This window comes from Thunnus maccoyii, chromosome 7, assembly GCF_910596095.1.
Source record: "Thunnus maccoyii chromosome 7, fThuMac1.1, whole genome shotgun sequence".
In the NCBI taxonomy this organism is placed as follows: Eukaryota; Metazoa; Chordata; class Actinopteri; order Scombriformes; family Scombridae; genus Thunnus; species Thunnus maccoyii.
In genome coordinates, this window is record NC_056539.1 from 5,987,789 (window position 1) to 6,013,440 (window position 25,652).

The 25,652-nt window shown below is 39.4% G+C and overlaps 1 protein-coding gene across 6 annotated transcripts in view; it reads left to right on the top strand.

Moving 5' to 3' along the window:
- Positions 1–25,652, top strand: part of LOC121901146 — a 155,882-nt gene that overhangs the window by 71,105 nt on the left and 59,125 nt on the right. For 4 of the 6 annotated variants that reach the window (XM_042417848.1, XM_042417846.1, XM_042417849.1 and 1 more), the window contains 2 exons: positions 13,338–13,459; positions 17,761–17,808. In XM_042417848.1, the coding sequence (XP_042273782.1) occupies positions 13,338–13,459; positions 17,761–17,808 (170 nt within the window). Of the gene's footprint in view, positions 1–5,679; positions 5,850–13,337; positions 13,460–17,760; positions 17,809–25,652 lie in introns of those variants that run through there. The other 2 variants (XM_042417847.1, XM_042417850.1) reach the window with 2 other exon arrangements.

Genomic DNA, 25,652 nt, shown 5'->3' on the forward strand with positions numbered 1-25,652 from the left:
CTACCTCCAGAAGCTTTACACGGTCAAGTCTGAATATTTCAACTGTGTTGCAACCTTGAACGTCTGACCTTGCTACAGAACTTGGTGACAATAACTGTTCTTATTTTTATGTAGCAAGCAGAACTTCAGTGAGTAATGCAAAAGATGAGAATTTGTTCCCCTGCAGAGCTTGTTAATAAAGGCTTGTTAATAGCAGGATGAGACAAGAACAAAATAACTTCAGCAGTTTATTGTGTATGAAAAGGTGTTATATATGAAGTTATGTGCGTTATGTCTGCGAAACGCCCTCATTCACAGTGAAATTGTCAGCTTCTGCTGTAAATCAAGGCAGTAAAATTGGATGACAGAGAGAAAGTTGGCAGCAGCCAATGACAAATTCTCTCTATCTCAAAGGCAGCTGACATCTTCAAGCTGTGATCAAGTGGAATGATCAAAGGCATTCAGTACTCCACTGGGAAGTACAGTGTGTGTGTGTGTGTGTGGGGGGGGTGATGGGTGTCCAGAGGTATTGCCAAGAAATCAGTATATACATCATCATTGTTTGTTTTGACTTTTGTATTCATGGTCAAAATTGTAATTACCATGAAGAAGAAAATTGAGTTTTATTGATTTTTTTTTTTAGTGGTGACAGCGTCCTCTGTATTACTGTTTTCAAGGGGGGTGAATTTTTGGTTCAGACTGACAGTGTGGTTATTTTAATATGATTGGTGCAATATCTGTGCAGGCCAGCATTAAAAATAGTTTATAATATTACTACAGTTCCAATGGCCACACATGGGGACTGATGTTTTCAGCCATTGTTTAGTCCCATCTGTGATTTGAGCACTCCCTGCATTACTTTGAGTGGTGATTCGAATCGGGAAAATTACTAAGAGCTGAGTTTACATGACTACCCGTTGCTGTGAGTTTTGACATTCATGTCATAAACCATGACCACTACCTTCTCCTTTCTAAACTTAGCACAAAAAGTAAGGAAATTTGTGTTTGGTAGATTATTTCTTTGTTGTAACAATGCTTCTTGACAACAAATCTTATACCGTTGGAAAGCCTGTTCATTTCCCTTTTGAATGGTGCCAAATTTGTAAGGAACATGCATTTGTGGGATGAGCAGCAGAACTGAGTATGTGGGTTGCGCCCATGAAAAATTTGCCAAATCTTCTCTGCCAATGCCAAACAGCTTATTCTGCCATTGACTCTTATTTGGTGTTTGGTGGATTGGATGATTGAAGTTTGAAGAAACAAGACATATTGGCAATTTAACAATTTATTCATTTAACAAATAGGAGCCTCAGTAGCGTGTGGAAGAACCATGCACAGCCACAACAGCCTGGAACCTCCTTCTCATACTGGTCACCAGCCTGGTCACACACTGCTGTGGGATGGCATCCCATTCTTCAACCAGCATTTGTTGCAAGTCAGCCAATGTGGTTGTGTTGGTCACTCTGGCACGAACAGCACGCCCAAGCTGATCCCACAAGTGTTCAATGTGGTTGAGGTCAGGACTGCTGGTAGACCATTCCATCCTCTCCACTCCCAAATTCTGGAGGTAGTCTCTGATAAACCCCGCTCTGTGGGAGCGAGCATTGTCATCTTGGAGGATAGAGTTGGGTCCCAGGCTGTGGAGATATGGGATTGCCACTGATTGCAGAATCTCATCTCAATATCTCTCTGCATTGAGATTGCCTCCAATGATGACAAGCCTCGTTTTTCCAGTGAGGGAGATGCCGCCCCACACCATCACACTGCCTCCACCAAAAGATGTTACTCTATCGGTGCAGCAATCAGCATAGCGTTCTCTGCGTCTTCTCCACACTTTGACCCTACGATCCAACTGCTGTAGGCAGAATCTGGGCTCATCGCTGAACATAACGTTCCTGTTGCCGACACCAGCACAAACGGGCCTGACGGTGAAGGATAGTCATGGCAGGCCTCCTGGCAGCCCTATGAGACTGGAGATTGGCTGTGTGCAGGGAATGGTCTTCTTCGGGTGTCGTCTTCTTGGGATGCCCACTTCGCAGCCTGTCTCTGACATCCCCCATTGTATGGAACTTGGCCATCACTTTGGAGATGGTACAAGGGCTCACTCCAAATAATGCCGCAACTTGGTTTTGTGGAACACCAGCTTGAAGTTGCCCTATCGCAGAGGCCCTATCCAGATCAGTCAAACGTGGCATGCCGATTCTTGGAGCAGACACCTACTGACCACTGTAGCAGGGCCCATGCTCACAGGTGCTGCCAATCAGGCACCTGATTGACAGCACCTGGGGGTATCAGAAGCTCAAAACAAGAGTCAATAGCAACAGCAAAATATGCTGTTTGGCATTGGCAGAGAAGATCTGGCAAATTTTTCATGGGCGCAACCCACATAGTCAGCTCTGCTGCTCATCCCACAAATGCATGTTCCTTACAAATGTGGCACCATAAACAGGCTTTCCAATTGTATAAGATTTATTGCCAAGAAGCATTTTTACAACAAAGAAATAATCTACCAAACACAAATTTCCTTACTTTTTTTTTAAGTTTATGATGTCAGATGAATACAATACTGAGTAGGAGCTGCCAATGACTCGGCATGTGTTGAAATAACATGAATGTAAAGTAATGTATAGTGGGAATCACTGCAGGCAAGACTAACTAGCTTTCTTTTTCAGAATGGAAGCTAGTTAGAAAAGCTTGCAAGCAACATTTTTGCTTGTGGTTTGTCAACAACACACCCATGCAAATGCTTGAAGCTTGGATATTGTCCAAAAACCGTTACATTGTTCAATGCACAATGAAAAAGTGTGCATGAGAGCCGCAGTGTCATTATAGTTTGTTGTTCCTTACACAATAAAATGTGGAGAACTCAAATTTAAGTTTAGAAAAAAAAGATTATTCTGTTAAGAAGGTTGCTATAGGTGTAAGACTCTTAACTGGATGATTTCTAGTAAATGTTGAATTTAGTATAAATATAAAGAACAGGAAATAATCTGTTCTTCAGAAAGTATGCATAATTCTTTATCAGCAGCACCTATCAGCATCTCCTGTTTCTAGTGATAATTCAATATAAATACTATATCCCAATATAGAACCACACTTAAACAGATAGTCAGTAAACTTATGAAATTTGGGTCAGTGGAAAACTGAAAGGAAATCTCACACAAAGACAACCTGTAAGTCACATCATTCATCATTAAAGATGATGAAACAGATCAAAGGGTAGATGAATTGAGCCTTTTAACTTTCAACAGGCAGCGCAGGTATGGTATTGCTTTTCTCTGTCCATGCCACCTAGTCATAGCACAAAGAGAAAAGAGCCTGACAAGTGAGCATAAGACAGAGAAGATTATGTTGAGTTCAGAGGTCACATTTCTTTAATGCGCAAACCCTCTAAAATACCTTTTATTGCTGCCTGTGAGAAAGCGAAAGCCTTACTTTAATGCGATAGAACGGAGCTCCTCATTGGCTTTAAAATATGCAAAGAAGTACATGCTAACATTAACCACTGCCTACATTATTTATCCTCCTGAAAAGTGTTTTATCAGCACTAGGCCTGCTTTACTTTACTTTTAAATATTCAAATTAAAGGGGAACTAAAATATCTCCCCTGCAAGAAAGCAGGACCCTTTTACATTTGATTTTGAAATTAAGCTCACAATTCTCATATGTTTGGTTAAAAATGGTTTGGTTTATTGCAAATTCTGTGGAGCTAGAACTTTTAAAGGAATTGCCGGAGGCCTAGCTACCCACAATGATCAATCATTTTTCTCTATGTGGCTCACATACATTCAAGAACCGACGATTGCTCAAGTTCTGCTCACTATCCCATGTTCACACATTTGGTTTTGACCCCAAAAAAGCTCAAAATGATGTTGAATGACAAAATAAAATACCTTAAAATGTCCATTTTTTGCACCATATAAATAACAAAACACTCAATAACTAGTCAGCCACACAGTTATACTGTAATATGTGAAATTCAAGAATACTCTGTGATGCAAGGACAGTATTTCATAGGTTTAGTTCCACTTTAAGCAACAACTTTAATTCCACTTCAAAATGTTTGTTAAACTTGAAAATCAACTTGAAAATGCTCTAATAGGAATGGAATGAGTGAGAAAGTTTCTTGAACAAAATATGTATTTGAAAGTGACACCATGAGGTCATAAACTAATTTATTAATCTCTTGCAAGTTACTTTGTGTCCATTTCTCTTTGGTCCTTTCTTTCCCTGATGTGGACTTTATTTACATGGCAGGAGGTTTTAGAGGGAGAGGGAAAAGCTTTTACTGCAGTTTACATTGGCCATGTATCATTGGGCTTACTAAAAACTGAAGCACTGTTCCTTGCTTTTTAGCACTCAATCTTTCCCCAGCTCTTTATTCCCTAACACCCATCACAAATTTGGTCTGGTATGTGACTGCTAATTTATCCTTTCAATGTATGATATCCTGTCATCTCCTCATTTGTCCCTGAGTGTTTCTAATCTGAGATAATCCCAGTCAAATCCTTTGATTGTGTGTTTGGACCTGATCCATCTCTAAAGAAGCAATTTAATGGGCTTCATGGCACTTGGTGTAAAGTCATTTATCTAGTGGATTGGATGTGAATGCTTGTTTTAATAAGTGCTCTTCATGAATAGTAGGAGACGTGCCATTTAATTAGGCAGAGTGTAGACCTATCCCATCTCCACAACTTCTCCAGGGTTTTCTTTTTTCTTTTTGGGGAGGAGGGGTGGGGTTGAGTATTGTTAGAGAAAGTCTGGAACTCTTCAGATTTTGCATCTCTATAAAGAAAAGAGTGTGATCTTGTGGTTTTGTCAGTAATTCTAAGTAGGGTTATAAACAATATAAACACTGATAGCAATAGAACATTTCCTCAATAAGTATATTTTGAGTTACATTACAACACTGCTAAAGTTCTAACAACCAATTGAACCAAACTTATGGCAGCTGTTTAGGAATGGGCAATTTATCAAAAGGGTTGGTTCAGTTAGCTAAACACACTACTGTTTTTGGTATCAAAAGCCACATTTACCGATCAAAGTTCATAGTAATTTTTTTTTTATTTCACACAGATGCCATTAAAAGCAGCCTTCTCATTTCTAGCCAATGACTGTGGATTTTGTCAGCTGTCGGTAGCTGATTTTATTAGCCATAGTTAGCAAGTGTTAGCTGGGAAACTTGTGATTGATATGTGTACTCAGTCAAAATGCAGAACGATGTGCGGGGAAATTCCAAAACCTGTTAGTCATTTCCCAGCAGTGAGCATACAGGATGGCTTGTTGCAACACAGTGTTGTTCATAGGAAAGCAGTGATCTTCTATTACATGCTCCTCCTTCAAATGAAACCAACCTAATACACAACGAAATGATGCAAGTGGAAGTGGAAATTAAATAGAATCTACCTTTGCACTATTGTACAGTCATCTGTTTCTCACCGACAACATCTATATTTAGATGTATTGACAGAGAGTGCACCACATCCACTGGAGGATTTTTTTTTTTTTTTCTTCATTTGGTTTCCTGTTCTGACGTGTCCCAGTGCGCAGCTGTGATTGGGTGCTCGCTGTTACAACTTCCTCAAAAACAAAAACAGAGCGATCAGCTGAGAGTGAGCAGAGCTGTAGAAAGTGCAGATATATATCGTAAATCTCTGTTTTGACATAGTAATCTCTCTCTACATGTTCATATAACCTCAGCGCGAGAAAACAGAGGAATGTTGACAGGAAGTGGAGGAAACTGCTTGTATCTGGAAACACTTAGAAGTGAACACAAGAAGTCGTCTCTCAGGAGTGAAAAGAAGAGTGAAATATGAGCAGTGAGTACCAGCCACTGTCTTCAGCAGAATCCTGCAAAAGTTTATTCATAGGTATGTATTTTGTCCTAAATAGTTAGCTGCCATTTCATGAGGAGCATATACTATGCTTTGGAGTTGATTTGTTCACACATTTCATGGTAGAAATCTTTTTTATTTTTCAATCTGGAAATGTCCACTTTCTCTGTAACCCAGATGTTACCATACTGAGACCAGAACCTGTATTTATCAAACATCTCAGAATCACTCTTAGGAAAGTTAAACTTCAGACTAAAAACACTCCCACTGAAGAGGACTGAAGAGTTAGTTGTGAAACCTCCTACACTTACTTTCAGCAGGAGTATGACAAATCCTGGGAAAGAGAGAGAGCAGTTTGAAATATTAGAAAGTGGTTGAATATGAAATACAGAAAGTAGCAACTTCTTTATATGTCGGCTTCATGAGTACAATCACATATTTATAGCTATAGCTTATCTAGGTCATACAGTATATGCAAAAGTATGATGCCAAGATTGATAAATAGCTTAAATGTCATAAAGATATTTACAGATAAGTCATTTGTATGGTAGGTCCTATTGGCCCGAATATTAAACAATATTTCTTTCTGGAAATAAAGTTTTAAAAAGTGGGAAATTAGTTAAAAATAAGTGAAAATGAATCAATCACCTCCCAATGTCTGTAAAGCTGAAAGAGAACAGGGCCCAAATCATCTGTCAAGTTGGCAAGAATGACTGGTGTCACAGATGATGAGCACCTCAAAAAGACCAAAAGACCGAAAAGTCTGAAAAATGCACACTGCCAGAGTAAATCATTCTGACCACTTCCAAGAGCATGACAGGAGAGAGTGTTAGTATGTGACTGACAGACAAGCTGTAAATGTGGAATTCACATCCTGCTGAAGTATTTAATGTTTTACTTTTATGAGAGGTAAAGCTTTAGAGGTGAGGACTCTGCTCTGTGGACTCATGGTATCTTTGGGAATCTTTCCCAACAGGATTTTCCAGCATGACTAGTTTAAAAGTATTTTATATCTTTAAAAAAGTAATTTTTCCCTGTTGTCTTAAGGTTTCAAAGCATGTGCTCTCTTTTGGATCACAGTCAGTCACAAAAAATCTTTTTTTGCCAAAAATCTTTTGATAACCTCTGAGAATTTGGCCAGTTAGTATTGATTTCTTACTCTGAAATGTTTGATGTATACAGCATGTTATAAATGCACTGTAGGCTTCTCATTTAAAGTATTAACCTAAGTGTGAAGAATACTGGGAACGCATGAAGTGAGTCTACGTTTAAGTCATTATCCTTTAATTGTTTTTCCCTTATTCTTTTCATATCAATTAAAATATCAAGAGATATGCTGTAGATAAACAGAAACTCACAGGTTAGATACAGATTTTGAAGCCTTGAGACAGATGTCCCTAATATTCTACTTTTTATTGCGCTCTATCATCTAATTTTGTGACTAGGACCATATTTTAGTTCATATAAATAGAAAAATAAAAGGTGAATTGACATTGGTCAGTGAAACACTAATTCCTTCTTCCATCTAGAGGTGCTCTAGGCCTGCGCTTAGAAGTCAGGACGGCCGTGGTGTTAGCTTACCAGTCCCCCAACCCCCAACCAACCCCACCCCCCATTGTAGCCAGATGGCTGTCACACAGGCGGTTCCTTGCCCAGACCATGCTGATTTCCCATCACTCTTTTGTTAATGAGGTCGTTAGCAATGCAACGGACAATTAAATTATCTCAATCTGGCATTTTCCTCATTTGTTTACTGTATGGTGTACTGTAGTGTTTCTCACTCATCAAATAACACGGCTCAGTTTGACAGCCTCTACTGATATTATGGCCTGTATTCTTTTTTCATTTTTTTCTTATTATTCATGTCCATGATGCAGTGCAGCATTGAATTAAAACATCACTGACAGACGCCCACCACCAAAGCCATTTTCAGACAGTCAAGTAGTGTAAACAGAGCTCTTGACAGAGTTTGTGTTGGTACATTCTCCTCTGTGATAGCAGGAGATCAGTGTCTCCAACTGACAAACTTTGTTTTAGTACATCATCACCCCGTATGGAAACAACACAGCCTGGAGCTGCTGCCGCCACTGCTGCACAGAGGAAGTTTTGTTAGCTGTTAAAACGTGTAGAGAGGGTGACTTCAGCCAGTTAGTCTAGCACTCACCTTCATGTGAAACGCTGCCGAACACTGACACCGCTGACAGTTAATTATGGGAGTCACAGATCAGGCAGACGTGTCATCTCGGCTACGATTGACACGCCGCATGTTTACATCTCTGTTGTAATGTTGTTTTCCCGAGTTATTTTCCCAGCAGCAGTGCATCCGTTATTTACACCCAGAATTGCCTCAGGGCTCACCATAATGATCGTAAAAGCAGTACAGATTCGGGGCAATGAAATGTTAAAAATGACTTGTGGGTATAATTGGTGAACCTGCCATCATGGTAACTTTGGAAATATTTTCGGTCAGGCTGTTGAAACACGCAGACTGCCTGTTAGCTAGACTGTCACACTCTATATGTGTCTGCATGGCTCCATTATTTTCTGCAAACTCCTCTACACATACAAAGTTATTTTGACAATATGTGAAAACCAACTTAACCAGATATATTGTTAGACAGAGAACACAAACATATGAATTCTGGCACACAGTGGTATTGGGAGAGGGGGTTTCACTGGAATGATTTCATTATATTTTCCACGTGGGCCAGGTGGTTGTTGTCAGTAACTGTGAGGTAAAGCAAGTGGCAGCCAGACACCACAGACTTCACCAAAATGAGTGTTGAGGGGAAAAAAAAGTTTATCTGGTTTCTCTATTTCACAGCTTGCCTCAGAGATATTAATGCCAGTAGAGTTATATGCCTGGTCAGTAATAAAATCTGCTTACACAGAATCTGATGGGTTACATTAAAAAGCTCACCCTTTGATTAAAAGATTTTTCATCTGAAGATAGATTTCCACCTGCAGCAATCCGGTTCAACGAGAGGCCCAAAAGAGACAGGAGCTTCTGAGGCAGCAGTTTATCCCCCATGCAGATGACAGCTAGCCCTCACTGCTGTCTCCCAGTATTTTTATGGGATGAAACCAGCAAATCTGGCTCCCAGCTACTGTCCAATATTTTGCTTCAAAGCCCCTGTTTGGGAATCATCTCTGACAAAGATATTGTTGCTGTTAAATCAGAGATGCTGCACATTGCAGCACAAAGGAGCATAAAACAGTGCATGAATCTTGTGGCTAACCCTAAGACCACATGTCTTGCAGCTAGCGCATGATGTACTCCACTCATCTTTTATATCCACCCCTAATCTTGAGATATATATGTGTATGTGTGTGTGTGTATATGTACACATACATACACTCACTGGCCACTTCATTAGGTACACCTGTGCAATCTAATGCAATCCAATACAGCTGCACTGCCATAAATTCTACATTTATGAAGCTTGTAGTTTTTGTTTAAGCTTTCTGTTTTTGTTGACATTGTCAATAAGGTGATCATTTTCCTTTATGTTTATTATTGGAGTCACAATGGGTGGTGGTGGTGTACTGGGGGTGCATTATATTGAATGGTGTATATTTCCTAATATTTTGTCCACTCCATTAACATACATGAGGGGGGCAAAATATTAGGAACACTTTTCAATGCAATGCACTCCAGCACACCACCACCCCCCACTACAACCTCAGTAATAAACAAGAAGAAGAATTGTATCCACTGAAGAAAAATTGAATTTTGGAATTTAATGCGAGTCTGAAAGAAATTGTCTGTATGTGAGTGTTAGCTCTGTCCTAAACTGGTGACCCATTCATGGTGCATTCTGCCTCTTGCCTCTTTCAGATTTAGTGAATCACATTATTAACATCCTATAGACAAATTCACATTGAGAGCAGAAGTATACAAGCAGGCATTAGTGGTGGCATTAAACTGTGTTTTTACACTGTGATATGTAAAAGGATTTTATTTTTTAATCGCTTTATCCAAGAAATACAACCGGGAGATCCTGTAGATCCTGTTACATGTGCAAAATATGGTCATTGAAACTCCCTTGGAAAAAGGCTATGATTGATAACACGTTTTCCAGCTAAATTGAATCTAGTTTTAATTGACAGTTAGACATCTTTTCACCTACAAATCACCTGAACCACTCTGACTGTTCTGTGTTGGTATTAGGAAAGGCAAATCCTCAAGCCTCTGTTACATGAAATTAATTTCACTTTGACTGATCTCCATTAAGTTCAAATGTTTGCATTCCAAGCAGCATGCCAGCAACAGACCAACCAAAGACCGCTAAAGACCACTGTCCAGTCTTGAGCTGTGTCTCAAATCACATACTTCCGTCAGTACACTTCCATGTAGTACACTGTGTATACTATGTACTTACTGGCGTAGTGCGCGAATTTCAACAGGGTAGTGTTGTATCAAATCAAACACGGCCGTTGCACTTACTGGAAATGACAATCGCAAATTAGCATTAGCTAGCGTTAGCATTTGCGTTATCGTTTGTGCTATTAAATCATTAGAGACTACTAAATTAACCCAATAAACATACTGATGGCTTATATCTGACAACAGTATAGTGGTGCTTAGTGCTAAAAACCACATGTATAACTTACATTTATATAATGTGGCGATTTTGACCGTAGTTACAACGTCCTTGGCTGCCATTTTCAGTTGGAAAAGTGGTCCTACCCCTTCCGCAACGTAGCCAAGATGGCGACCATTGAGGGCGCACACTCAAATTTTTGACTATTTTGAGTGCACCATCTGGGTACTCACAGTGCACTGCATTTTTCCATACTTCTCGCTCCTTCACTTATGCACTCAAAATGTTAAGTGTAAGTACAGAAGTACATGATTTGAGACACAGCATTGATCTCTTGCTAGCTAGGCTAGGCCCTCTCTACATGAATCCTTGCAAGGTTCCTGGCCCAGATGGACTCAAGGGGAAGGTTCTAAAGGAATGTGCAGACCAACTGGGACTTATTTTCACCCAACTGTTCCAAATATTCCTCAACTCAAGCTTTGTCCCCCGGGCCTAGAAGACAGTGACCATCATCCCTGTACCAAAAACACCTCATGACAAATCTCTTAATGACTTCAGACCCATCGCTCTCACACCCCTACGTAATAAATATATGGAGCGTGTAAAGAACTCTCATCTCAAACAGCTGAGTTTATGGACCTCATGCAATTTGCCTACTGAGCTAATTGAGGTGTTGAAAATACTAGACTCACTTTCTTGGATAAAGTCCACTGTCATCAAGACAAAGCCAACACTCATATCCGTATTCTTTTCATGGACTTTGCCACTACTTTTAATACATTCCAGACCTTGACCTGAACATTAGCAGCAATCTGCTCCTTTGGGTCAGGGAATTCCTGAGAGAACGACCCCAGCACGTCTGCATCAACAACACCCTTTATGACTGCCTTGCCCTGAATACAGGGATCCCTCGGGGATGTGTACTATCTCCCCTGTTGTTCTCAATATACACAAATGAAGTGCAGTGTAACAGCGGTGACCTCTTCCTTATCAAGTATGGGGATGATATAGCCTTGTATATGAACAGTACGTCCTAGTGCCAGCCTATCAACAGCCTTGCCTCCTGGTTTGATGACAGCTTCTTAGACCTCAACGTCATCAAGACCAAGGAGCTGTGTCAATCAGTATGAAGGGCCAGGAAGTGGAGCAGGTCACCCACTTCAAATATCTGGGAACAGTAATAGACAATAAATTCACCTTTCAGGACAATGTTGACTACATCTACAAGAAAGCAAGACAGCGCCTTGCTCTTCTTAGGAAACTGAGAACACTTAACACCAGCCAGCACACCCTGTCTATGGTCTACAAGTCACTAACTGAGAGTGTTCTCACATTTAACATCGTCTCATGGTATGGAAACGTCTCGGTAAAACAAAAGAACAAAGTGACATAGGTTGTCAACCACACCAGCAAGATCATTGGAGACAAACAACTCCAACTCCAGGACTTATTTTCTCAATCCACAACCAAAAAGGCAATTCAGATCTACAGTGACCCCACCCATCCTCTTCACTGAGCATTTCAATTGCTGCAATCGAACAACAGACTGAAAATCCCAATGGCCAGGAAGAACGGTTACAAGAAATCTTTTATTCCATCAGCTGTGACCATCCACCCACACACTCACACACACTTTCTTTTAACCCTTTCCCCTAAGCCCACTCCTTTTAAGGTTGCTTTTTAGGGCATCCAACACCATCACCTATTTTAATGTACACTTGTTTATTTATTGTTAAGTACTGCTGTGTATTATGCTTTGTTGTGATGGTTATGACAGCCTTACATGCCGGTGGAAGAACAGTCCACTCATCTCTTTTATTACTGCCACTTTGTCACTTTTAAGATTCCATCTTACCTTAATGTTTAATTATTATTGTATTGTTGTGTATGGTGTGCGTTGTCTCACATGCTAGTGCCAAAGACAAATTTCCATTTTATGTAAATTTAAAGGACAATAAAGGAATCTGAATCTGACCAGGATGTTCATTAAGAGGTTTCTCATGGGTCTTCTTTGACAATGTGTTTGGCAATAAGTTTGTTGTCATTACACAGGTAATATTACCTGAATGGAGAAAACTATAGCGAGATGGAGAAAATTATAGAATCCATGAGATAGATTTATCCATTTATGATTGCAACATGTTTTTTCTTGCTTTAATGTATGGATGATATGAGAGGACAGCAATTATAAAGTCATCTCTCTACTGAGTAAGATTAGATGTATTTTATGTATTGGCTCTAGCTTATAAGAAAAATCCAACGTAAGCCACTGGGTTTTTGATAGGCCTGTCAATCTAATCTTCAAATAGTTTCTAAATGCAGGTTCAGTTCAGTTTTAAGTTTATGGAACCTCTGCAGAATAAACCTTTTTTTCTCTTCTTTTTTTCTTCAAGTTCATTTGTTAATAATTGGACAAAAATAGATAATTTCTGCCTGAAGTAACAAAATGACAAATGAGATCTATACCACTTCTTTTTTGACCTAAGTCAAATAATGGCATTGTTAGCAGAGGAGAAAACACACAAAAAAATCAACAAGATTCTAGCAATCGAAAATAATAATTAATTAAAGAAAAATGAATTTTATTTCTCCTTGTCACTCTCACCTCTGCGCTGTTGCATTTATTGTCTTGTCAGGTCTGTCAGCCTGCTACAATTACTTTTAAAGCCCAGATTCATTTTGCCACACTCCCACTGGGAACAAAATAAAGGTCTAATGCTCTGGGGAGCTGAACAGTATGTGTTGAATGCTGTAATAGGAAATGAGTTGCAATATAAGTGAGAATGTTTGCCAAAACATTTCATCTGAATTAAATGTCACAATGTACTTTGTTAACAACTATGATAAATGCTACATCAATTAACAACTGTCTGACCAGCAATAAATCTTGAGGTGAATCTGGGATAGCAAAGTGAAATCAGTGTAATCAGAAAAGATAGACTTCCATTCATAACCTCTATCTCCATCTCTTCTTCTACAGACGTGTCAGAGTGCTTTATATGCAGGGATGTTGAACTTCGAGCCAGTGACCCACTGAGGAATTTCTGTGACTGCAAGAATTTACTTGCCCATCACGTGTGTCTATCCACATGGATCCAGAGGGTAAGAAGGACTTTCTATGCAGGGAACCTTGATATTTTGAATTTCAGTCTTGCTGGTTTTCCTTATCAGCCATTTGTCAAAATCTGAAGGGGGAAATGTCTCTGTTGAACAGTGTATAAATGTGTTTGCAATGTTAGCATTCCTTATTGAGACAAAACGCTGCTGTTTGCCTCAAGGTAATGAGCTACCTTTCAAATAGCAATACCAATTAGTTTTAATGAGGGTTGCTAACAATGATAATGTGTCATTGTTATACAGTTGAAACACAGAGGCTGAAACAGTGAGAAGTGTCTCATAATGGACTGGCAGAAATCCAAGAAGCTGACACCTGTCACCGACTGCAAAATAGCTCATTAACATCTGTCGCACTCCTTGAACCAGTGGTTGTATTGATACAGTGGACAGTGCTGTGCTGTGACACCTCCCAAAACATCACTTTACAGACATCTCAGTTAATGAAATGTATGTTTCTGTAGGTGGCATACATTTCTCTCTCTGTTCAGCCATGGTGCTTATTGCTGCTTATGCTAATTACTCCTCCATCATTAATTCCAGAAAACTGCTGCCACTGCTGCCAGAATCGTAAAAATGTATAATTACCTCTGTGTACCCAAGTATTTTCCCAGAAATAAAAAGTAAAAGCTAAAACCTAAGTAAAGATGTTTGCTAATGTGAAAATGTAAATGTTTTTCACATAACTAATTAACCCCCACTTGTATCCAAATGGATTTCTCTGTCACATGGCATGAAAATACATTTCTAGCTTGTGTCCATCGACTGTTGATATACGGATCCACTCAGTTTTTACACAACTTAATTACTGTTAACTGCCTTTAAAGGAATCATAGCATTGACATTATCATACTGCTTTGGCGTTTTATAATAAACTTCACTGTTAAGCAAGCGCTGTGCACCATAGCATACAATTCACTGTAAGTTACAGCTGCACTAATCCATTTTTTTTACATGAACAAGGGATCAAATGACTATGTGATAAACCCACAGAGAATTATCACCAAACCCAGCAGTTCCCCTCAGCTCTACAGAGCTTTTTAGTCTCTTATACCTCTTTTTTATTTTGCCCCATAACTTTACAGTTTTGGTTCACCGCTCTCTTATCAATTCTGTTTCAGGAGCAAAAGCTTAGATAAAACCGCTGTACGCTACCTGCCCAGCACCAGAAAGCAGATTGACAATGTTACTGACTATCTGGTGAACATGGTAAAGAAAGCTAAAGAACCATATAGTTCCCCTAGGAGTTGGTGGAGACCAAATACTGGATATTCATCAGGAGGAAACACAAGTCTTAATGAACGCTAATGTTGTCCTGTGTCTGCTCGGTAGTTTGCCAACCCTTTTAGCTCATTATGGAAATCTGAAAACTGATTAATGCAGGTTTAAGTATGTGCCTCCAATTGCTAATAGTCAACTACTTAAAGGGGGGTTAATGGATTTTACTCATAAAGATCAGTTTACTCCCCCAAGGACAAACAGCTGTATAATGTCTTCTTCTGTGGCTTTAAATGAGCTTTGTCAAGTCTGAAAAGATAACCCTGATGACATCATCGTCACATTTATTACACAAAGTCCTACATTACAAACTGGGAGCATGGAATTTGAAAGATGGAGGTGTTTACCAGGCAGGGAGGGTCTAAGAAAGAGACAGGTCATAAAAAGGTCAGAATTCTTTGACCTCTGCTTCATAAATTTTGATCATTCTTTTTAAAATCTGTCCTCAAACTTTATGGAAATGCATTACTAAATTGCTGGAGTACCTCTTTAACTAGAGAGCCAAAGAGCAGACATCACGTTCAGATGATTTGAAAATGTATTTAATTAGTGTCAGTGTCACACTTGCACCAGCTGTACTCATTCTCAGTTTGAAGTAAAAAGCCTCTAAATAATAACATGTAGATCTAATTCTGTACCAGAATCTGAATGTCTCTATACATAATCTATGCATTAGTTGTTATTGGATCACTCTGTATTAATTAAAGATAAAACGTGAGTCTGCTGTTGGAACGTGTGCTGCTGTGCCGTCCACTCCTGTGAGCTTTTGGGTCCCTTTGGATACTCCACAAGTGGCAGACAACATGCTACAGCAGACATTTCATCTGCACCACCCAGCTGTCAGAGTGAAGAGCCACTTCCATTAAGTGTGTGTCTTCCCACTATACAATTATATACAGACACACACGCACAGGCTCATGAGGCAGGCATGCGCACACACACACAGAGAGAACCCTGCTCTCTGTCGGGAGTGTGTGCCGATGCTACAAAGCTACTTTAGTTTTTTGTGTGTGTGAGAGAGAGGCAGACAGAGAGCAAGAGAGAGAGAGAGAGCGTGCGACCTTTTAGAGTGCTCAGGGTAGGGAGCCCCTTTCCCTTTTACGGAACAGAAATCAGCAATTGACCTGTCACTTTTGCTCTGATAGCCATCTCTGGAAAGCAGGTCATGCACATATGTCTAAAGTGCCTCTTAACCGCATTTTATGAAGCCACAAAATGTAATCCAATAATGATTTGACTTGCTAGAGAGCCAGCCAGCTGGGAGTGATAGCATGCACCGTTACCACTCCTAAAAGCAGCTTGAACAAAAAAAAGGGCAAATTCCACGTCCTTATTTAATTTCACCCACAACAGTATCACACAGATGTTGTCACTAAACAGCGGGCAGGGTGAATTCAAACACAACAAAACAGCGCTGGCATTCATTTCCACAACTGTTGATACATACTTCAGTGTGTTTGCAGCAGAGGACTATCTGAATGATTATCATCTGCACTGAGGCAAACCATACGCTATCTTTTTTTAGACTGACTCATTTATGCGCCCCCTCCCTCCCTCCACATTCAGGTTCCCAAAGACAAATAGCATGGCACAAAACTAATTAGTAACCAGGAACTAGTTAGGAGATGCCCTTTGAAAAACATGTCCTGAGGCAGGATTTAAATATAGGGACAGAGTCAGTGACTGAGTGTGCCTGGGAGATCCCGGCCTCCAGGCGCGGCAGCACTTTGACCTCTGACCCTCATTATAGGGAGTGCATTCCTAGAGGGGTGAAACCCCTCACAGCACAAAGTACAAGGGCATGGGAGGACTGTATGGCTCGTACCACACCAGCAGAGTGTGGCCTGGTGTGTCTCACTGCCCAACCCAGCAACGGCCTTTTTTTGTTAAATCAGGGGGCTTGAGAAAATACAGAGCAAGGACGGCAGTGTATACCATTACTTTCTAAAAGCCTGCGCTAAGCCATCGCAATCACTCTCCCTCTGCTATCCCAACAGATAAATATGTTTTTCATTTTTATACAGACTCCATCTGGTTTCACTCTATTGAAGTTAATGGGAATGGTATTCTGCAAAAAATTGCTCCTCAGAATTTGTAATCCCATCCATCTGAAATAAACCACATAGTAGTTAGAGAGCAAAAGAGGGCGAGGGTGGTAAGTCAGATGCAGAGGAGCTTTGCTTAGCGTCGTTGCAAGTGAGAGTGGAGTATCGACCAAAGTGTGAACAGATGAAAAACATAATGAGATGAGCAGAAGATGAGTTTATACGCTGACATGTATTCGATATTATATGTGACATATATGTGTGTGTGTGTGTTTATGTTAGTGAGTGTACCCTTAACTGTGAGTGCCTATATCTGTCTTTAATTGCAAGTGGTGTGAATAGGAAGTTAAGCTACCCCCACCCCCTTCTCTCTGTCTCTCTCTCATGGGTTGATAATTCTCATCATTGCAAACAGACTTGGTTTACATTCATTAGCCCAACACTCACAGCAATCAGGCCACAGTGCCAGGGGCAATGGTCCTCTTTATAAAATCACATTGCCTAATAGCAGTGTTCTATAATTATATGCCATTAACATCTATCAAAATGTGCTCCTACATGCCATGCATATTAGCAGTGGATTTGGCAGTTGTGTTTGTACAAAGTGCTTTTCTTGTTATTAGCATCTTCAGTCAGTTAACACCAGCTTGAAGATTATTGCCAACATGTTTTTTTTTGTTTTTTTTTCATATGACATCTACAGAAGTGCATGCATTAAAATAACATCTATTCATGCATGCCTAACTATTAATTATTAGACATTTTCTTATCACTGTAATTAAATTAGTGTTATTATACATAATGCACCTTTGGGTTAAAAATGCTTCCTTAGAAAACAATCACATTTTCCAAACAAACATAATTATTTTAGTGATCAAAACACCTACAAATGATTTGTTATTCTACAGTAAGTCCAGTGTTGCATGCAGGGTCAATAAAGTACATTTAAATATTGTTTCCTTACAGGGATGTGGGAGCGCAGACAGGCTGCGATGCATCGTGTGCAAAGCCAAGGTAAGTGTATTGATGTGTTTTTTGTTTTTTTGTTGTTGTTGTTTTTTGAGGGGTGGGGGTATTATAAAAATTCAATGAGATATTTGATGATGTCTCATTCTTTTAATCTTACTGTGTGAAATGTAGGTACCGAGCATTTAAACAAACACCGTTTAAGTCATTAAACAGAGCCTGCATCCCACAAAACAGATTTAAACAGAGCAGATCCATAATACTAATGAGCAATCAGGTCTTTGTTTTGCTCTGTGATTTAGCTGATTTGCCAGCAGTTGTGTTTCTTATGAGCTGTAAGCTGTCTTTTATTCCTTATTATTGCAGCAGAACACTCGCTGTGGAAATGGAGAAACATTACAATATTTGGCAAAGGATACAAGCCATGTAATGACAAAATCTGTATTCATTTCATGAGCAGAAATTAATCACACTTTCCTGTGGTACATCCCTAATGCAAATTTTCCGTCAACACATTGTGTCTTGTGTTTGTGAGTTTATTCGTATGAAATGGTGGAGCTGATGTGTCATCACAGATGGGGTTGCATGCTGGATAAGGTGGCCGCATTACTAACCATCTCAGATTAGGAAGTATGTTGTTGATGTGTTGTATGTATTCATGCTTGCGCCATGGGTCAAAGCATCACAAGCTGGCTACCAAGTGTTTTATTCATTGTTTGCTCTACACCGCCGGGTTGAAAATGTGATCCTCGCTGTCTGTTCCTGTGTCTATGTATGGGAGAGATCCTGTCTGTGGAAGGAAATGTCACAGTAACTCTGACGACGACCTTTCAAGATTTTAAGATATTTTAAACATGAAATCATGCACACACACATTCACACACTGATGAAAGTTAAACAAAACATTTAGTCTGTGGGGAAGTCTCCTGTGATTGTTGTTATTCATCCAGGAATTTGTGTTTGTCTCCATTTGAGGTCAAAGAGCAATTGGTCCAGAACGTGATGTTAGCTGTTTTTGGTTGTAGCTATGGAAACAGCCTCTTAGCATCTAGTCTGGGTGGGTGTTTCCCATGGCAGTGGTGATTGACGTCTGAGAGCTGGCATTGATAGAAGATGTGCTGTCAACTTTTGTGGAGCACTACTGACTGGAACACATCATAAACATATATCCTAAGTACTTTGATACAAGATGCTTTCCTCCCCTTTTCAACAAAACACACATAGTGTTAGCATTATCAATCCTATTTAAAGGGTAGCTACACACAACTTCCTCCATCCCAGTGGTAGTGATTTGTCAATCACAAGGTAGCCACACCCTAAAGTATACCCTGCTTTACCCTGAGGCACAGCCTACATTTTCCTCATATGACACAAGCCTGTTACTTTGACAACAATTCTTGTTTTAATATGTGTTTACAATGCGTAGAGATGGCTCTCCTGTAAAAAGCGCAATGTAAATAAAGATAATCCATTCATTCGTTCATTCATCAAACCCATAAACATCTGTGTGGCATTTATGGAGAATGCAGCACTTTCAGTGGACTTTTTCATACTTACTGTGCAATCCTCAAGTTGCTGCCACCTGTGTTTTCTGAAGTAGTCCGTCTAATGAGGGTGTCCCCTGTCTGTGCAGTCAATACAGTTCTTAATGTGTTTTGTCATCAATTATTTTGCTAATACTAGTCAAACAGAGAAGACGACTCTCTGCTTGGCTGGACACAACCTCTCAGCTGAGAGTGCACACACACTTTCATATAGAGTATGTGTGGGTGGGACTGATACAGACAGATGTTTTGAAGCGGAGGCCAGTGGTTGTAAATGTACATGTATAACAAATTGCAACTTGTCAATCAAAATAATTTTATTAAAATCAAAAATTAATATAATAAAGTAGCCGGCTGGTGTTAAATGAGTAGTCAGCACTTATGGAAAGCTCTGGTAGTTAGCCTTTAAGCCGTCTGTCCCTTTTATAACATTGAACATTTGGGAGGACCCATCTTGCTGTTAAGTTTGTATTACACTTAGAAAATGTAAGCTAGCAAGCTACATTAGCCTCCTTTCGGGAAGTGGAAGCATTTTAGCCTAGCTTGTTAATGTTAGCACTGATTTTCATTAGATTTTACTCAGTCATTTAATTTCAACACATGTTGAGTCAGTAGCATCTCCCACACACTCAGATTTGTGTTTGTCTGTCCCACATTATATGGTAATTACAATTTTGACCAAATAGCTCCATAAGTCATAACAAACGCCAAGGATTTGTCTACTGATTTCTTGGCAAAAATTAGTTTGAATTTCAGTTCAACTTATACACAAAGCACCCTGCACTATTTCACTGTAACAAATATTCTGCATTGGGCCACAGCTAATATGATCTTTAATGATTCTGTGAGGTCCCCACATGATATATCTACAGAATTTGTGGAAATATCACCATGAGCTGTCATGCTAACCTGCACATCCTCAGCTGACTGTAATAATGTAACTCGGTTTTTAAATGGAAGTCATTTTCAGTTTTTTTTCTGTTTCCCTGACAGTATTTGGCTGCAGGCAAACACATTTTTAGGTGTTACAAAAATCTCTCCTCTTCTGTTACCTATGATGGGACATTTCTTGCACTTTTGCAGCATCTCCAACTGACTGTTGCACTTGTCTTCGTCCACTGTACTGATGGCATTGTCATCAATTATTAATGGGGAGCAGTAAATGTCTAAGAGACATCCCACTGAGAGACCAAGCAGCCATGAACAGGGGTTAGTGGCAGGACTTGTGAATGCTGCGAGTGGCAGCTGTGCCATTTAGAGACAGATTGTTGGGAAGCTTCTACTGTATATTGATATGAACTCTGCTACAGTAAGTTAATGCATCAGTATAATAACATTTTAATGTCTGCAGTGGCATGGCCATTTAATATTTGTCCACAGAGAGATGTATATGTAGATCAGCAATGGCTGTAATGATGATAGTGATAATCATTTGGTCCTGCGCTGCTATCACTCTGTAATGCATTACTGCAATCACCCTTGGTTAACATTAAGAGGCTTTAGCTATTAAGACTTTGAGCAAGCAGCGCGCATCATACAGTCTCCAATTCAATGTGCCAGACATTTCATTTTGTTGCTTTATTTTGTTGTTGATGCTGCTTTTTCTTGTATGTTGTTTTCCATTTTGCAACGAGGTCTCAAATGTGGGCCATTTGTATGAGTTATGCTAATTTGTTGGGGCAATGAATGCATTAATTTCATTAGCACATGGCCTCAAAGCAATAATTACCAGAGTAGGTGTGTCACAAGCAATCATGTTAAAATTTGCCAGTTAATTATTAAGATTTTGTTCTGAGGGACCTGGATTTGACATGAGTCGCCGAGGGAAAAAAAGAGAGGAGAAAGTTAATGCATTCCAGTGGCCGAGGCTAGGTGCTTGTTGTTGAACACAGTGGGGGTGGTTGTGGCAATGTGTGGGCCTACTGGCACGATTTTTGCATGTTGACAGCTCACATTCTGGACTAATTACTGCAAATAGCAGAGGGCTAGCTGGTGCTTGGTCAGTCCAGGAGGGTGTAATTATAAAGAAAAGGAGGTTCAGAGTCGCCTAATGGCCTCTGCTCCCTTTGATTGGAGTCCGGTGGAGAAGACGTTGGTGGGGAGTTGTGAAGGAGGAAGAGATTCACAGCGCCCTTCCTTGGCCCTGATTAACCCTTATCCAACACAGGGCTGGGGTCAGGAGGACAGGCTGTGTTTCTAATGATGCACTTTTAATCAAAAATAGGAATTTTTTGTACCAGGAGGGGTACATCACTTGATAACTGTAGGATCCATATTTTTATAATAGAGAACTATTTTCAAAAGAAATGTGTTTTCTGTCTTGTCGGGAAATTTAATTTAATTTGTGTTGTGTCCTGTGTACCTCACTTTTACAGCAGTTGTCTGGTAATAAATTTAATTAGAATTTTATAGACAGAACACAAGGCTTTATTTATAACAATAAATAGTGTAGTGAGAAATCATGAACCCTGCTAATGTGAGTGTCTTAGTAGTGGAGGGTCATATTTTTATGGCTACAATGCAAAATCAGAGGCTATAACTTTTCCTGTGAATCTTGATTGTATTGATTATGACAGCAAACATATTATATCATATCTGTATGATACTTTATTTCAGTAATCATATCAGATGATATATCATTATCATTTTTCTTTAAATCTCTAATAGCCTCAGGAATCCAGTATTGGTCAGACATATTAGCCAACATAAACAATGTGTTTTCTTTTATTACACTATTGTAATATTATTACACTATTGCAGCATTTTCTTGCTGCTTGTGTCATATTTGCTTTGAGAAAACAGCCAAACCCTTGTTTGCTCTATTTTGAACAGATTTTATATTCATTATCAAGACATCTGAAACCTGACAAGCACATCTACATTTCTCAATAGTAGATCGTAGAGTAAACAGTAAGTGTCCTGGTTTGTGTTTTACTCTACCACACAGATAGATATATTATTAAGAGATAATTAAAATTATATACTCCATTATACAACATTTTAACTGAAATAAACAAGTCAGTTTTTGTTTTCTGTCTGGCTTTAGTAAGCAGTGTACAATCACAGTCATAATATAGAAGTCAGTCTACACAGAGCAACACTCTAACCTAAAAGCTTAGTTTATACACCACGTTCTTCCAACTTCAAATCTCCTGACACAATTCCGCACCGTTTCCGAACCTTCCCCGCCCCGTGTCTCTCAAGTGTCTCCTTAAAGGTGCTAGCATTTACACTCCCATCCCCCTCTTTGGAAAAAAAAATGTTAATCATCACTTGATTTTAAATGGAAAGCAGATTATCCTTTGATTTTGATGAATGCAGCAGCTGCCAGACTCTTCATTTGACTAAAAGCAGGACATTCTGCTGAGGCCTCTCGTATGTCACTAAGCCTCTGTCAGGACAGTACCGTGACAGGAGATGACACATGAAAGGAATTCCTCCTCGTGGCTTTCCCAGGACAATGAAACATGGCCTTGAGGTAGTACATGTGTGTCTGCATGTGTTTTGTGTGTGTCTGCATGTGTTTTGTGTGTGTGTGTGTGTGTGTGTGTGTGTGTGTGTGTAGCAGTGGAACACTTCAGTATAACAATGGACCCATGACAGCACAAAGTTGTTTACCCTGCATATAGTACAAGCAAAACAGACAATATTTAAATTTTTAATATTTTAATTTATTTCTTGAAATGTTATTTTCATTTTCTCATCGCGACAAAAAATCCTGATGAACTGTAATTCAGATTCTGTTGACTTTTTGTGAGGGGAAATTCTGTGTAATTATAATGATGTAATAAATCTAATGATGAGCTATTGTGCATATTTTAAACTGACTTTGGGAATATTTATTGAACCAGCCTTTAACGAGTAACTTCACAGCAGGCTGAAAAACAGTGTTTCACTGACCTCTTTGGTTGAAAATTGCAAACCTATTTCACCTCTGACCACACCCAGAATTACTGATGGATGTGCTCTCAATTGTTGTGTTGCACCTGTAACCACCCCAACAGTGATGTCACTGGACCCTGGAGTACACCTGTACATCACTGCAGCAAGGTGAGAAGTTAAACCATGGAGGTCAGTAAAAACAAGATTTTCAGGCGGTGTCAAGTTACTCTTAAAGCTCTTAAAGGTTCTCTTAAAGAGAGGGGCATGGCAGTGGTTGACTGATATCTGAGAGCCAGTGTTGCTAGGAGACACACTGTCAATTCCTGTGGGGTGCATACTGACTGGAGAACTTAATACTGTATGTATTACTAACATTGATACAAGAAGATTTTACCCCATTTTCACGAAACCCGCATACTGTACATCTAGTGTTGACTATCAGCTGCAGGGGATTTAAGCCAACTGTCCTTTACAACATTAAACGTTTGGAAGGACCCATCACACTGTTAAGTATTCCACTCAGAGGATGGAAACTAGCAAGCTAGACTACCTAGCATCCATTTGGAAAATGGAAGCTAGTTAGCCTAGCTTAAAAATGTTAACACTTAACTTCATTTTTGTTCATGTTTTTTTAACACCTACTTAGTCATCAGCGGCTTGTGTACACTCAAACTGTGTTTTGTTTGTCCCACATTAAACAGAAGAGAAGGTCTAGCTAACGTGAGCTGTCAGCTGTCAGGAACAGTTATTCCCATAATCTCGAGTTGTACATTACACTAATGTAGCTATTGCTACAGAAAAATAAATAAAACCTTATTTTTGGTCATGACAATTTTGACCAAATAAGAACACAAAACAAAACTGTTTCAGTCCGATTTAAAAAAAAAAAAAAAAAAAAAAGAACCCTGTTTGACTTACTACAAATAGTCATTTCCACAAATGTGAATGTAGCATCTATATTTGGTGCAAATTCCACACTAAATTTTGGGTTGAAACTTCTTAATGGTTTAGACTGAAGAGAGTCACAAGGTCACCAGACAAAAAAACAAAACCTGCGGCATCTGGTTTGGTTGGATAAGGTCGCAAACAAGATTTAATTTACATCATAGCAGGGTCAGTCTGTAGCCATTATTCCCAGCAAAGACTTGGAGTCTTGGTAATTTCACCCTTTTTATTTAACCTCCATGCCCTCGTTCTCTTTCCTTCCATCCATCCCCAAGCACAATTCATTTGAGTTCCTGTTTGGGAGGGTCCTGAGGCTGATTCAATTAAGTTCTTTAATTGGCTTTCAGGCATCCAAACTGAAACTGATGGAGAATTAATAACAGGTCCAGTTGGCCCCCACACTGTTTGCAGCCTTGGAAACATCCTTAAGACTGGAGGCAAAGCCGGTCTCTTTTTTTTCGTGTGTGTTTGGTAGTTTGATAGTACAGCTGAGAGGAATACATGGTCACAGTTGCTGTGTGGTCCACGCTCTTGGTATGCAATTCATCTCTTTGTCAACACCCTAGACATTTTTTGCAAACTTTGTACCCACAAAAACACAGCAGAAGCCAAAGAAAGCCTCGCATAAGTACAGTATCTCGTAAGTATTTTTACTTTTGCATGGTTTCTAAATATTTACTGTTCCACATCAGTTCTCTATCACTTAGTGAGAAAAGATTAAAACCGTCCTGTTAAGCCTATACAGTGTGTTCTCTCATATTTGTTCTTCATTGGAGCACATGTCATACAAAGCAAACATAAGCCTAGAAAAGAGCAATTTTTCAATCTGACAAGTAGTTTTCTGTGGATATGGCTCACTCTGTGTCCAGAGAGAGAGAGAGAAATCATTTGCAGATGCATTACTATTTAGGTAGCTAACAAAAGAAGAGTTGTGAAATGGCAGGAAATTATGGCTGCTAAAATTAAGGTTTGAAGTTCACATATCATTAACAGCCATAAAATCAACTTTTTCTCTGACTATACTTTCCCCCCAGAGTCTGCCTTTGTCTTCAAACAGCGCCAAAGCAATCATTATGCTCAGACATAATGCACCATAATGACAGTAATTTCAGTATCAAATTTTCAAATGTTAGACCTTAATTCATTGTGGTTAAGTAGCTTAGTTGTAATTCAGATTTTCTACCCTTCTTAGCAGAGTGCTCAAGGAATGAGACGTCTAAAGCAGGACGGGAGAGCACCGCATGCAGGAACATTGGAAAGCCTGTATTTATTTAAATGCTGTCTCCAATACATGAGGCCCAGCATTCAGAGTTTACCAGCAGTGACATTCATAATGTAGTAATTTTGTTTTCAATCTAATTTACATGTTTACAGTTTTTACAAAACATGGCAAGAGGAAGCACAATGAAACCATATGTATAAGATAATCTTCACCTCTGAATATTTGCATCAAACTAGATGTCAGCATGGATTTGTTACCAGGTCTGCAACCAGGATTGGATTTAGGAAATGGTTGAATTA